General features: G+C 40.1%; 2 protein-coding genes across 2 annotated transcripts; both read right to left on the bottom strand.

Annotated features, from left to right (window-relative positions):
* Positions 1–145: 145 nt before the first annotated feature.
* Positions 146–10,524, bottom strand: heatr3 (HEAT repeat containing 3). The gene is made up of 15 exons (XM_088296693.1): positions 10,239–10,524; positions 9,197–9,369; positions 8,189–8,276; positions 7,679–7,779; positions 7,177–7,286; positions 6,939–7,079; positions 5,664–5,944; positions 4,567–4,657; positions 4,301–4,443; positions 3,287–3,369; positions 3,077–3,213; positions 2,133–2,221; positions 1,912–2,055; positions 1,463–1,639; positions 146–1,276 (listed from the first exon to the last, which is right to left on the bottom strand). The coding sequence occupies exons 1-15, from the start codon at positions 10,383–10,385 to the stop codon at positions 1,163–1,165; spliced, it is 2,019 nt and encodes a 672-aa protein (XP_088152819.1). The 5' UTR covers positions 10,386–10,524; the 3' UTR covers positions 146–1,162.
* Positions 10,525–11,356: 832 nt separating this feature from the next.
* Positions 11,357–15,145, bottom strand: cnep1r1 (CTD nuclear envelope phosphatase 1 regulatory subunit 1). Its single transcript, XM_088296426.1, has 6 exons — positions 15,014–15,145; positions 14,657–14,728; positions 14,503–14,576; positions 13,948–14,057; positions 11,706–11,760; positions 11,357–11,628 (listed from the first exon to the last, which is right to left on the bottom strand). The coding sequence occupies exons 1-6, from the start codon at positions 15,036–15,038 to the stop codon at positions 11,587–11,589; spliced, it is 378 nt and encodes a 125-aa protein (XP_088152552.1). The 5' UTR covers positions 15,039–15,145; the 3' UTR covers positions 11,357–11,586.
* Between the last annotated feature and the right edge of the window lie 281 nt (positions 15,146–15,426).

The following is a 15,426-nucleotide window of genomic DNA, read 5'->3' on the forward strand; positions in this document are numbered from 1 at the left end:
GAAGAGAGGCTTCCCTGCTGAAGCTGTTGCTTCTGTGACCCGACCCCGGATAAGTGTCAGTTAATGGATGGCTGTTCAACTAATCACATGACTGGTGCGTTACATTTTTCTACATATGGTTTTAATAAAATATATCAAACAAAAATAAATTGTACAAATCTGCTTTTATTTAAAAAGGCAGTCACAAGATATAAACAATCATTGGATAATAAGTGGCACACATTGCGAGTATCCTCCATTACACAATTGCACTAGTATCCCCATTAGAAAGTTGTTGTATGCTGAATTTACATAATTTTTTTGTATACCAAAAATACCGATTTGATCATTTAAACCTGCTCTTTTAACAGAAAATACACGGGCAGTGTATAAGAGACCAAATCATTTTTGTTTTTACTGAACATAAAACAAAAACTTCAACCTGGTGAGTTATCATCAGTCATTTGCTTAACAAAATGATACATCTCCAAAAAGCAAACCACAGCTTTTTTTTGTAAAAAAAAATAAGAGGATGTGGCATTGCAAAAAAAAAATCATTTTGAAATGGTGTACCTAGTAAACTCAAGTTGTCAACTTTTGACAACAATAGCAAAATGACAGGCATACAGAAACCTATCAATCCAGGTTTGTTATTATAATAAAAAATAGAGTGTATAACAGAGAAGCTGGAACAAGCAGGATATAATGCACTTGAAACTTAAATTTTATCAGCCAGGTTAAGATGGAGCTTTGCTTTTAAACATTATGCAACATCAGCGCTGGTTTACAAATCACCCAACGTGACAAAAGGTAATATGAGAGGGTGAGTCGCCCTTGTAAAAGCTCCCCAGACACCAAAAGGATGAGAAGCCCGTCGTAAGCTAATTGTGGCATTAATTGTCCAGCTCTATTATACCGTCTATGATATCGGTTCCTACTCTTGACGATAGGCAACCTCCCAAAAATATTGAAAGGAAGCCATTTTAGGTCGTGCACACCGAGTTTCGGAAACCCTGCTCCATGATATCAATTAACAATAGACACCACTCCTCTCTCGCATTCAATTTAAACCTGCAGTGGCTTTCTTCACAGCAAAGAAAGCTAAAAAATAAGAGTCAGGGCAAACCAAAATAAACAGCATTAACAAGAATAAATACTGAATGGTTTCACCACCATATTGCAGTCACTTCTTTGCCAGAGTCTCAAGGTAGCCGATGAATCGCCTCAGGTTTAATCTGATGTTGTCGAGCACGCACAGCTGCTGCGGGCTGTACTTGTCTCTTCCCGCCTTACGGATCTGTTGACAAAATGTAGTGACAAATGTAGCGACAACCATGACTCAGTCTCAAGGCGTCCTCAGATGTAATGTATGACGTTTGTTCACCATATCATGTGTCCGAAATACAGTCGAGCACTGCACGCACGAGAGCTGCTGACGTCTTGTGTGATGGTCTTAATTCCAAAAGAACGAAAAACAGGGTACCTTGGCCTTAAAGACGGGCTGAAGCGCCTTCAAAGCAGGAAGTAACTGGATGCTCCTGGCCGCCGTCTCCGCTTCTTTGCCATCGGCAAAGACGTCGAAAAGGGCGTCCAGTGCCTCACCATTAACCACCAGGTCGGCATCATTAGTTGCTACTTGGAGCAAGCCACTCCCAATCATCTGTGGATGAAATGATTCTTTAAACATAAAGACAATAATACAAGGCTTTATTTCCCCACACAGAGATCCCACAAAATAGCCCAAACACAGGATTTATCCATTTAAACAAAAGGTGGAAAATTGCATTTTCCCTTCAGTAGAGGTGCATTTCCCCACAACAGCAATAAGGAAAAAGAGCTACAAAATGACAGCTTTCTCAGTACCGCAGATACAGAATAACCACTAGAGAAAAAAAAAATCAGACTTTTACAGGCAGTGTGAAAGAGAGTGACCTGAAGGGTTTGAGCTGAGTCCTTCTCTTTGGCGAGAGTGCTGCCGGTGATGCCCAGGATGGCGACGGCGTTGACCCTCACGCTGATGACATCACAGCAAGCAGCCGCTTCGCTGAGTCTCATTAGCTGCTGCAGGCTTATGGACTAACGGAAAGCAAACCGAAGATTTAAATAACACTCAAAGTGATATTGCAATACACTAAAATTAACATTCTTGTTACCAGGGGGATGTTTTTCGAGGCGGTCATCTGCAAAAGAGACCGCATCGCACTCATGACTGCCTCCAGGAACTCCTCATCTTTAGGAATCTCTAAGAAAGATAAATAAAAAAAAACAATAAGGAAACAATGTAATTCTACTTCTAGATTTTTAATTGATAGCGAAAAGAATGCAAGGAAAATGGTTTTGTGGTGTGTAAGAGTGTTATTTTTATTTTAGATTTTGTGTTAGTCGTACATGATGGCATGTGCACAATGTCAGTCTCACATCCACAAATTTATTTTATTGTATTTTTTTTAAAGGGGAAAAAAAAAGTAGGTCACCTTTAACCTATGTACCGCATGACAGGAAGTGAACGGCAGTCAGCAGTCGCTTGCAGCTACCAATCAGAGACGTTAAGGTATTTTTCCGGTTTGTTCTCCTTCAAAGCTTGTTTGATCTTTTGTGCAACAGCGGCATTGTCAAAGAAAGGGAATCGAGAGAAGCATTTTGAAAAGGTGCAAGAGCTAGCTAATATCAGGGTGTTGTCTGCCAAAACCAAGAAGTGCTTTTGTAACGTGTAAAACATTACAAAAGCACTTCCTGGCCTCCACCTCCCAGTGTCAGGTCTCCCACTTAAGTAAGCAGTGATTTCCTTTTCTCAAACTGATAATATTTCTGGTTTACTGTTTTGTTCATGTTAGGCTCAGTTATGGCTAGTGCTCATCGTGCAGGAGCAGAGAGAGGTTGTGACTAGTGATTGTATGACAAGTTGTTGGGTGTGTCACTGCAGACTGGAGGTGGCGTGTGGGTTTGCTATGCTGACACTAAACAGGTCAATCTCTGGAGCTTGGCAATTTCAAAAGTAGATCAAAAAAAAAAGTTTGGACACGCTTGATCTACTGTACGTACTGCATGTCTGAGTCAACCTATCAATGATCCATCTCAATCGAGGTAACGGCGGTACCTGGCGCTCCAAAGACCAGCGCAGACAAGTGCTGTGCAGCCTGCTGAAGGGCATCCGCCCCGCCCAGCGACTCTGCGTCCATGCCGGACAGGATGCTGTGGAGGCATGTTAGGGCGCGAGACTGGATGCGCTGCATTCTGCCCAAGGAAAAAGACCAGCGTCACTGGGATAGAAACGGCTTTAAAACCTCCCGTGAGCAGTGAGTTTTACTTTTTCACGAGACTTCTCCAGTAGGGAGTCTGGCGGCACACGTCCATGGCTTCCTGCTTGGGGAACTGCGTCATTTTGAGCACCTTCAAATCAAGACAACCAATATTAGTATAGTACAAATATTAATACACGCATAAACACACGTGGTTGGACATCATTAAATTTAGTTGGTCTAAATAAGTTTTCAGGATGGCTTTGTTCGTTTTTATTAGTTTTAGTTTTCTCAAAAACACTTAGTTTTAGTTTTAATTTTCATTTTTAAAGAAATTGGTGTTTTACTTGTGAGCAAGATAAGAAAAAGACCATGGTCAGTATTCTATAGTAAAAACTCAACAAAAATATTTTTAAAACATTTGGAAAATACAGTTTACGGTTTAACAGTCCACAGACTTTAAATTATAATAAGTGCAGTGCATGATAGAGTTTCTAAAGTTAGATGCATGCATGCATGCACCCTAATTAAATGAAGCTAGCATGCCTTTCTTGCCAAGTTGCCATCTTCTAAAGAGGTTTTGTGTATTGAATTGTTGAACCTAGTTTTACAGTGTACTATTTTTTTGTATACTGTTTACCTTTTTTTCATGTATGAAACGGAAAGTGCTTTTTACCTAGCGTTGCATTTCGGGGAGTGAGCAGGTGAGTCATTTGACTCAGAGACAAATGCAAATTCGTCTCCCAGAAGCGACGTCACTTGCTGGCTCTTTTTTTATTGGCAGAGGACTACAACTCACAGACGACTGTACGACTTTTTTACCGCTGTGAAATTAATGCATTTAAAATCAACCCCAATGGATTGTGTATTAAATTAATTGACAAAGACGAAAACAAAGGACATTATATATAATTATAGTTAGTTTTATAAAATGTAGTTTCAGTTAGTTTTTTTTTTTAATTATCTATGGGTAATTTAGAGTCATCAATGACCCCAACATCAAGATTTTTGGAATATGAATATCCATGCAAGCACAAGACAAATAGTGAGGTTTCAGTGTACTGTATATTTCTAAAATTTGCCTTTTCTGGGATATTGTGGTTGATGAGAGCGCCGTGCACCTCCGCCGACAACAACAGCGGTGACATAAAGGTAGAAAATCCGTCGGCTGCCGCTTCACTTTCGTCGCTGCTCGACGACTCCTCCCATTCGTCGTCAGAGAGATCTGAATAGATGCAAATCACAAGTCTCTTCAAGAACGCGTCGTTATTTCATCTTTCGACAAATACAAAAAAAAAAAAAAACACGGCGGTCATGTCAGATGGGATCCTGTCAGTGCAAGCCTCACCGTCGGAGCAGCACATGTTGACGAGGATCTCCAGGGACGTCTGCTGGGCCGTCAGCAAGGCCGCCGCCTCCCTCAGCTCCTCCAGCTCCCTCTGGACGCAAACAAGCCGCCTTGTGAGTCAACACACTTGCCAAGATTGTTCAGCTAGTTGAATCACAGCGTGTGTGTGTCTGAATACACAAAGCCTGAATGGAGTATTGCAGATGGATGTTTTGTGTGGCTGCAGCATGCCAAACATCCACTTCAATGTCATCCATTTGGAGGTGGCTGAGGGGGGATAGTTCTGTCTAGCCAAGGTTGTGGTACTCGCCTACTGGGTACCCCAGACTTGCCTCAATATGACAGTTGGGCTCGTCTGGCAGTCTGGCACCAGTGTCTAATGGGGGCAAGACAAAAATTGATATTGCAATCTATCGCATTGTTGTATGTGATACAGTACTGATGCACTGCTATTAGCACTTCCATAAAGGTTTGGAATTGCAAATATTTATGTTCAACAATATTTTACATGATATGGTTTTTAGTGTCACGTTTCAGATTTACAATTAAAGGGTAAGTCAAGTCAAACATTTTCTTTACAATATTTCCTACGAGCCCCCACATTCTGATTAATGTTGCTTTCGTGGAATACATTCTCCAACTTGGGGCAGACATTTTGCCTTGTACTGCCACTTGCCATCGACTGAATCGACAGCGCCTAAGGGGTCAGGTCACGACAGTAAGGGCTCACCTGTTTTCTGTGTTTGGTCATGCGACGTCCGCAACATTACAGTTTAGACTAGCGAGGGCACATCGAACTTCAGTTAAAGTGCTTTTCAATTTCAACTTCCCGGTGTGCGTGACAGGGTATTCCGAAATGCCAGAATAGCACACTGAATAGTTTCACACTTGTCCCGCCCTACAGCATAGTAAAAAATGTTCGATGTTCATACGTCACATCAGATGGTGGCATCATTTAATTATATTGTCCCACACAATTGGGGCAACTGTCGCCTTTGCTGAATTTGATATAAAAGGCAAATGCCAGGACAGATTTAAAATCATCAGACTTCTTGTTATAGAATAAAATGGTCATCAAATTCATACACTCAACTTACAGGCAAGAGATCTGAAAAGTCATCTCCGGAATTTCCATTTTTCACACGCTGTACTACTTCCTCCTCATCCATCTCCTCCACAGCGGGTTCCCCGGTAGTGTGCACATCCATACACGACGCGGCGGGAACATCCTGGAAGCGCGCCTTCTCTGCTCTGTGAAGCTCAAGTATGAGCTGGCCCGCATCCAAATCCAGACACTGGGACAAGGTAGCGAGCACAGCGGTGAGTGTCTGAGCCTGGCGGGCAGCGGGAAGGCTTCCCTTCATGTTCCATAGTGTTCCTGCACCAAAACACCACATTAACACTGTTTGAGGCAAGGATCCTGCAAAATACCCGCATTTTACACAGAATACGGCCAAGAAGGATACAAAAGAAATTGTGTGCAAATTCACTCAGCATCTTGGAAATGGCACTAGCATCTGAGGTAATGTATAATAGACAGCACTTTTGCTTTTAAAAGAAACAAAAAAAAATCTCAAAACCCTTATGTGCGAGAAAAAAAGTCAAGACATGCTGTAAAAATCAGTGTCAAAAATATTATCTTTATATATATATATATTTATTTTTTCTCTGAGTAAAATTTGATGTTGACCAGTGTTATCAGCGGCCCCTTTGACAAATGTCGGTAAAAAACAGAATTTCCCACCTTTTTTTTTTTTTAAGTGTCACTGTTCTTTGCAAACAGCACAGACATGGAAAACAAGTGGGATTTTTTTTTATATTTATAAAAATGTCAAGGGCCTTCTGCAACCTGCAAGGGAGAAAGAAAAAAATGCCGGGTCGACAACCAGTTCAGGGTGTCCCCCGCCTACTACCCGAAGACCGCTGGGATAGGCTCCAGAACCCCCAATGACCCTTGTGAGGAGAAGTGGTACAGATAATGGATGGATGAATAAAAGGGAGCAAACGAAAATATTTTACCGCCAGTATGAAATGGGCTTCTGTACCAGCAAACATCCCGACAGAATAATTCCTCCATTCTATGTCGGGCCGCTAATAAAAAAGCAACCTGAAGAAAATGTGTTGGCTTTTATTTTGAACATGTAGTGCTTAAAGGGCTTCTGTGCAGCCAAAGCTGGAAATTAAAGGGTCAACTTTGTACACCCATTCTGGTTAGTCCCACCTTCCCATTGCCTTGACTAATAGCAACCATAAACATATTGCACATCATCTACACCCTTGGCAACGTTAATCAATAAAAATGTATCATACGCATTTCAAATATTTTTCATTATTAGCACTAAATGTGGGCATGAAGAAGTGATCATAAGCACCTGCAGTCAGTGTCCTGAGGAGAGTGTGTGCCATGCCAGGCTGCTTTGACAGCAGTACACCCTCCAGGGCTCCGTGCACGTCACCATTGATGCTACACAGCAGCTCGGGGTTGTCGTCTGACACCGTGTGCAAACAGTGCGCTGTAAATCGACAAAATAATGAGTTAGCTGAAGCCTGAAGGTTTTGGGCATTTCATGCAAACCTTTGAATTTAATGTCAATGTCAAGGATGAGTCACCAGCAGAAGTGGCTAACTCCACGCTGTGGGGGTATCTCTCCAGACATTGGACTACCACGTCCAGAAGACCTGATTTGTTGAACAAGGACAGTGCCTGGTTGCTGCTCTCGCTATAAAGGACACAACAAAGAATCTTTAGACAACAATATCACATTACAACTGATAAGTTATGAAATGCCTGAACGGAGAAATAAATGGCTCAGAATAGGGATGTTGTTCTTCAGCAAAAATAGAAAAAGTAAAAAAAAAAAAAAAAAGGGCCTTTTTTTTGCATTATTAATTAAACCCTGCAATGGAATTTGTTTTATAATAGTGACTAGAAACATATTTGCTACTGTGTGGCAAAAAAAATTATTAAATAAATTAAAGTAAATAAATAAATAAATAAAAACAAACAATAACAGGCATTTGTAGTGGTGTCCAAATATTTACGCTCTTGCCGCACACAGCTGCATTGTCGCCTCCCGAAACACAAACCGTCGACAGATTTAGCGGCGCTTACCAAAGATTCCACAGTAGGTTCACGGCCTCATTGGCGACGTTCTCAGTAAGGTTCTTTGGCTCTTTGGTCGGCACCGGGGCACAGTCGAAACCCACACAACACTGGAAAAAAATCAATAAAATAGGCAATAGTATGCATCTGCATAATTTCGCAATTTGTCAAAAATCCACCACTAAACAAAAATATTACAGTATACAGTATATTGAAATAGGGTAGGGGCATCTGTGAATAATTGACCACTATAAAAGGGTTGTCATTGCCTATGCATGCCACAAGATGGCAGCAAAACACTGTTTTTATTTTAGGCAGGACAATGAAAAATGGCTGCAAAATTTGGTGCATCAAAATCACATTTAAAAAACAACATGAACAATGACTCAAACATCACATTTGCACAATCAAGTTGAAGTTCAAAGCCAAGCAAACAAAGTTGATGATGTCGTTGCTGCTGAGACAGCTGCTGAGTGAGAAGAAAAAGAAGCGATGCGGCCGGCGGCGAAAAGCGCTCACCTCTCTGAGCAGTGCTGTCAGGGGAGTCATGACGTCGCGCTTTACCATGTCCTCGCACACCTCCTGGCTTCCACACACGCTCAGATTCCTGTCAGCCGACACACAAGCACACACATACGACATGTTTGATTGCAATTTTTACCAGAGGACTTTATGAAAACAAGAAATCCAGTGTAGTATCAAAGTGTGGCCACCGTAAAAGCTTTATGAACACTGCAGGCACTGAACCAACTGTAAAGGTAAAATAAATACATATTTGTTGAGATTGCTCCTTTTGAAAGAAGTGTCATGAAAACACCAAATAAAAAGCAAACTGTGCTTGCTGAACTGATATGTCAAGTTCTGCCTTATTTGAAGGTGAATTGATTTTTGTAACCGTTTCCTATTTTAAGTAATAATTCCTATTTGTCTATGAAATGTTTGTTATTGGCGGTGAACACAGAAGAAGCGATTCCAGGGCCACATTAATGTACGTTTAGAATAGACTTCCATAGTAGAGATGTTGTTGGAGGTGAAAGCTGCTTTTGTTGTTACACGGCGCCCTCTGTCGGTTTAACCAAAGAAATACAAACACAAGACAGTGGCGTTTGTCAAGCTTCCTGTAAAGCATATTCCGTAATTTGCACAATACATGGATAATGGATGGATTGATATTTGAATATTTGTACTTCTTCTTTTGCTGAACACACGTGCAAAGACTTGGAACTATGTAGCAGTCAATTGCAGAGATATCGTGTAATACTATTATTCACCACTTCAATTTGCCAGACTTTTTGGGCATAGCGAAAATGGAACCAGTGAAGTCCGCCATGAGTCGCCCTTCCCCCACAATAACAACCTGAGCGACTTTGTTTGCATCAGTGGTTAATAAAAAAAAAAAGATTTTATTTTTTGGACTTAATCAAGGAACCCCTCAGGATGAGTTCACAGGCCACATTTGGACAGTTACCCATCCCTGGTGTAGTGTATTTCGCACTGCCTCCATGAAGAGTATTTACTAATCCTTACCTGAGGGCTCCGGCGGCGGTCTCCCTGACGGCTAGGCTGCCATCCAGCAACATGGGTCCCAGCCGCCTCACTGCGTCCCTCTGCAGAAAGCCTGGGATGCTCTGACTCTGCTGGACTACCCGAGAGATGCTGGCGCACGCACACTCCCTTACATCCGCGCTGGGACTCTCCAACTAGGGATGGAAACATTCATTATACTGACGTAGTTCTTACAGCATATAAAATTTGAAGGTGGCAAGTAGCAACCTCAGGCAACATGAAAAACAATACGTTATCTGATAGAGCCTTACACGACTTGGGTATCATTTTTAACTGCAGCTGGCGTGTACTCTACATACAGTAGATGCCCTTTATATCACAGTTCATCTAAATTGTGGAATTTTAAGCAACAGTTTATTTATTAATTTAAATGTCATACTCTCAACAGTAAATATTCTCTGATTTCTGTAGTTCTCCTGAAAGCAGACAAATTATATTTGCATTCACTCCAAATAAAAGAGTTGCTTTTATTTTGGAAACCAATTATCAATGTTTTTGCCGATTTTCCAAATTGCTACAAAGCAAACCAGCAACTCAGAGAGAATTGATTTTGTTTTCTGCACTGTCAATTTGAAATTATGTCCTATTTTTCAACAAAGGAATGGGAATCAAAAGACGTTCATTAATTTAAATAATCGTTTGTTGCAGACCTAGTTACTGTACACTATGTATACGCATGTGTGTCCTAATGATTATAAATAGTACCAACACTTTGAGCCTGGGTTGGGGAAAAAACGTAACATGGGATTTTGACATTACTGGAAAACGTAAACTGAACGTCAGGTCAATGCAAACAAGAAGTGTCGTTTTTCTATGTTGTCCATTCATCCAGAGCAACACTGGAGAGATCACAGGTTACTTGTACTACTGTTGGACTTTAGCTATATTGCAATTACGTAGACTGACTGACAAGTATTACTCTTACATTACAGTGGAGTCTTGCCATTAAGTCTTTTACGTGTAATGGTCGTTTTATACTAAAAGTAATTGCTATGCCTCCTACTTTCTCCAGCAGTTCCGCCGCCGGGCAGTCGTCGTCATCGTCCCCGAGTTCCTCCTCCTCGGCGGCCGCTTCCTTCACAGCGTTAACAGGTAGCCCGACAGCATTGAACTGAGGGCGTTTGAACTTTGTCGTCTTACTTTTGCCCATTCTAAACCAGTTTTATATTGCAAATGTGGGAAATTCGTGTCTGATTAGTCGGAAGATTTAGCAATCAATAACCAAACACGACGGTGAGCGAGTAAATGGCCATGTGGAAGTCGACAGCCGTAAAGTGTGGGTGTACTTGCTTTTGTGCCGTAAAGCAGCAAAGTGTCGAAATCGTTGTCGCAATAAAAGGAAAATTTGACTAATTTATAATAAAATAATTATTAAATGTTTATGTATATTAGTAGATGTTTTAAAGTATGCAAAATATTAATAAATAATACATTTTAAATCTAGTTAATCTAAAGATAGGTAATGTAGATTATTAAACTGTAAAACAGATGTGCCTTAAAAATATTGAAGGTGGGGCAAAAGTAAGTATATCCATCATTATTTGTATTATTTTATTGCAGTACATTTACACTTATGCATCAGAATTACAATTATTATGTTTTAATGTAATACATTTTGAGTAGGAGTTCTGGAATGAGTTGTTGTTAATTGCAAATTGTGTTTTCAAGACAAGGTTAGAGTTTTAGGTTTAAGGTTTCAATTTGAGGTTTTAAGTCAGAGTGTGGGGTTGTGTGCGAGTTGACCTAGTGGACATCATTAAAGTGGCAGTGAGCCCCTTTGCTTGTTTGTTTCTTCCTTTTGATCCCCTCAACCTACCTCCTCTCATATCGCTCTTATGTCCTTCCTTTAACACTATCCTTATTTCCTTCCTTCCTCTCATACAGCCAATCCCTTTTTCAATCAATCCAAATTTCCATCTTTCCTCACGCTTCTCCATCTGCCAAACAGCCTAATTTCCTTTCATTCTCAATTAATCCACCCTTCCTCCCTTGTTCTACTTTTCTTTCAATCCTTTTCTCCCAACCTTTCATATTATCCTTGCTTCCTTCCTCCCTTTCATCCTATAATGTCAAGAGTCACTCTGGAATAATAATAATAAATTAAAAGTGACACAGAAGACATTTCCATATGTGGTATATTTATTAAGTAAATAGTTTTAAAAAATAGAAACATTTGGATAAAATACACAATGAACATAAACACATAGAAGTACTGTTAAGAGGAATTGAGCAGCTTCAACACAAGCACAGCTATAAAATGGCTGTGTCCCTTCTCTCTTCTTGACAAAATGACATCACCATGATGACATGAATGTCTCTGCCATGTCTTCGGCTCACCCACAACTGTACACTCACTGGATGTTTGGCCGCGGTTTGAGTATAAGCTTTCCCGTCTGCAAAGAGCCACAAGCAATGAGTACATTTAGACCCATAAAATGACCCCAAAACAAGTGGATGCATATTGACTCACATCATCACAGGACATGTTGTATTCTGCTAAAACTGTCCGACACCTAGCAGCTATACTGAGGGGGGGAAATGGTCAAGGACGAATGTAATAACCATAGAACAGGAGAAGAAATGGAAGGGTCAGGTCTTGGCTACTCAGTTCAGTACACACAAGCAACACAATTATTTGAATATCAAATGTAAAACATCAAAATCAAGCTAGTCAAGTCTCTTCGAAGGGTGAGTAGTTTTACTTTGTTGGCTTGAGGTTAGGCTTATTGTTTTGATGCATAAGATAATAAGATTTAATTTATATGGATTCAAAAGTGACTTAAAATATTGTCTAGACAGTTTTTAGATAATAACAATAATTCATTTTCACGACACTGCAGATCAACTTATAAGGGTATAATATACAGTAATACCCCGCTACTTCGCGGTTCACCTTTCGCGGCTTCAGTGCTTCGTGGGTCTAAAAAATATTCGGGGGCATTGTAGTTTCGCCGAGCGGCACGAGGGGGCGCTGGAGCGGTTAGACGGCCGGCGTGCGCCGAAGAGGAGAGTGGACGAAGAAGAGAGTGGACAGAGAAGAGCAAGTTCCCCCGGACACGATTGGTGGCGACGTTTCGCGCGGTTCGGACCGTACCAGAGTTCCGGCCGGCGTGCGTGGCAGTTAAGCCGTAGAGGAGCACCTTCCCCGGGCACGGGCGGTTCCAAGCGGCCCCTAAGTTTAACCGAATGGAAGCTCCGGAGGAGGAGGGCATGCTCGCGTCACAGTAAGCACCTTCCCCGGGCACGAGCGTAGCGCGAGGCTGTCAGTTATGAATGAATAAATGAAGAATGCCACATTTCATTTCACTGTCGTGATCCGTGCCTGTCATGCCGCGTGTTTTTGTTTTTTCAGCTGTGTGGGCGTTCCTCCAGCGATCGTCTCGCGCCATGCCGTCAGCTGAGACGCGCTGATTACACTGACTATATTGTGATTATAATAAATATCTTTGTATCACCACCTTTTTTCCCCGTGTCTGCGTTTGGAGAGTCCTACTCAATCCTCCAGCTCTGCTGGAGGATCATAACATTCACAGGGCACACCGGACGGCGTACCAGCAGGTAAAGTAATTAAATAAATACGAAAATAATGGCTGGGGAATAAAAAAATAAGTTTTAATAATAATTTTTTTTTTTTGTCATAACATGAATTTCACTCTCTCTCTCTACCCATATATATATATATATTTTTTTTAAGCATTTTTGAAGGTGCGTCACTACTTCGCACCTATATATATATATATATATATATATATAGGTGCGAAGTATATATAAGTATTTTATTTTATTTTATTTTTTTTTTTTTGAAGGTGCGCCGCTACTTCGCGGATTTTCAGTTTTCGCGGGTGGTCTCGGTCCCCATTAACCGTGATAACCGGGGTATTACTGTATACAATTGTTTAAAAAATATATTAATGAAGAATAGAAATACAGTAAAAGCAGTGTGAAAAAAGAACAAGGAATGATGGCTGTTATTAACATTCAGTAGGCAGCTAAAAGTGTTTTCATTTTGCTTTTATTTTATTCATTTAGTTTTTTTTAATAGCACATTTCCTCATTATATTGTAATGATATATTATTTATTCATTTTATATAAGCTTTATTTTTTACTTTTATTTTGTTTTTTTATTAAAATATCAATTAATGAATAATAATCAAATAATCAAACACCTTACACGAACACACTCTCCTGGTCCTTAGCTTGAAATAGAAATAAGTTGTGGATTTAACAAATACACTTACCTGCAAAACAATTCTATTTACCAATCCCATATTTGCTGTGTATTTGTTTCCATTTATATATTTATTTATTTATCAAGTTCCTTTAAAATATATTTCCTCAAATTTTAAATTGTACATCATATAGTTCATGTATTACATTTATTGTATTTTTTTTATTTATATTTCTTACTTTTGGAGGGAGGTGACAATACAATAATTATTCAAAATAATGCGAAATACACCCAAAATGCTATATTCATAACATGTACAAATGAAGACATCTTCCAAATAAACATCTTGGCAATATACAATCCCTTGGTTTTTAACTTTCCCTTTCTATAATTTTAATGTTTATTTAAAGGTTTTAAGATGGCAACAGTACTACAGTGGAACATATTAACTGACATTATTTGGGGGGTGCTCTGAAATTACTATAAATACTGTGCTCAACGTTTGAGTTTCCTTCGGTGCATATGAAAAGACAAAAAGGATACATCGATGGTGCCACAACTCGCTTATGTATCCCGGCAAAGAATAGTGCGATGAGTGTGATGCAGCTGATGGTAAAAAAGGGATGATTCCACAGCGATGTAAAGAAAGACACCTGCAGGAACAGAGAAGTAAAACCACAACAAGTTATGAACACGGATTTCGGTGAGCTAATGAAAGGGAATTTACTGCCATTTTAATTCAACTGCTGTCCTTGTATCAACCTTTGCACAAGGATAGCGTGGACTCATGGTCACTCTCAGAGTGTGAAGAAAAGAAAGCAAGCCCCTATAAAACTATTTTAAGAATTGATTATATTTGCCCTGGTGGAGGCTGCACTTCATCACCAAGCCGACAAATTACACTTTTCAATTAGTGATTAAATTCCATTTTAAGATGATAAAGGATCATGCCAACCATTGTTTGAAAATGACTGATCTTCACCCAGCCTACTTCCAGTCACTTACAAAGAAAATTCGAGTGTGGGTGTTATTTTTCTGTATACAATCAAGTACTTTTTTCATAATATGTCCCCTTTGACTGAATAGAATCATGCATACCTTCTGTGTATCGGGGTCTATCAACCAGTTCCAAGCCCCGGTGGCTGTGCAAACTGACACCACGATCAAAATCACTGAGAGGAAAAAATAAATAATAAAGTCATTATTATTAGAAACAAAATTAAGTGCTGTATGCATATTTTGCCTGACTTACTTCTCCACCTGCCTGTTGCAGGTTGTAAACAAGAGACATATTCTGTCAGTCTTCTCTCAAAGGCTTTTAGATCTGATGAAGGAATGATTGACAGTAATCGAGATTAAACATCTTTGAATTCTGAGGCAAGAGCATTCATGTGTCATTCCGTATATGCCGTGGTTACGTTCTGTGCACATCGAGCTAACGTCAGGCACAATGCTACATGCTAACGTCGTCGGTAAACCAGCCGGCTTAATTTCAGCACCATGTTCATTCTAATGCCTTCGTCAGATATCGACATTTAAAAGAGGGACTGATTAAGTCGCTGACCAAAACCACTGACTGTTGAATAAAAGAGCTTTTATGGCGTCTTACCTTCGGCCTGCTCCAGTGAGTTCATGTCTACTAGTCGTGGTCACGTGGTGCGTACCTCAGCAGCCGGCTGTGGGCTGTCCTGTTTGCTGTCTCTGTATGAAGGAGAGGACAAAAAGGACCAATCGGCATCTGATGATTAATAAACTCTCGTTCGATAGGTGGATTTACCAAGTAAAGCCCCGCCTTTTGTTGCTCTGGTCCAATCATCAAATTTGTTGAAATCCCTGACTTTGAAATTATATGGTGCTGTTTGAGACTGCTGGGAAACAATCAGACTACTACTACTACTACTACTACTACTACTACTACTACTACTACAACTTCTACGACTACTACTACTACTACTACTACTAATAATAATAATAATAATAATAATAAGATAATAATAATAATAATAATAATAATAATAATAA

This window comes from Idiotropiscis lumnitzeri, chromosome 5, assembly GCF_059441095.1.
Source record: "Idiotropiscis lumnitzeri isolate Australia: NSW breed Sydney's pygmy pipehorse chromosome 5, RoL_Ilum_1.0, whole genome shotgun sequence".
NCBI classification, from domain to species: Eukaryota; Metazoa; Chordata; class Actinopteri; order Syngnathiformes; family Syngnathidae; genus Idiotropiscis; species Idiotropiscis lumnitzeri.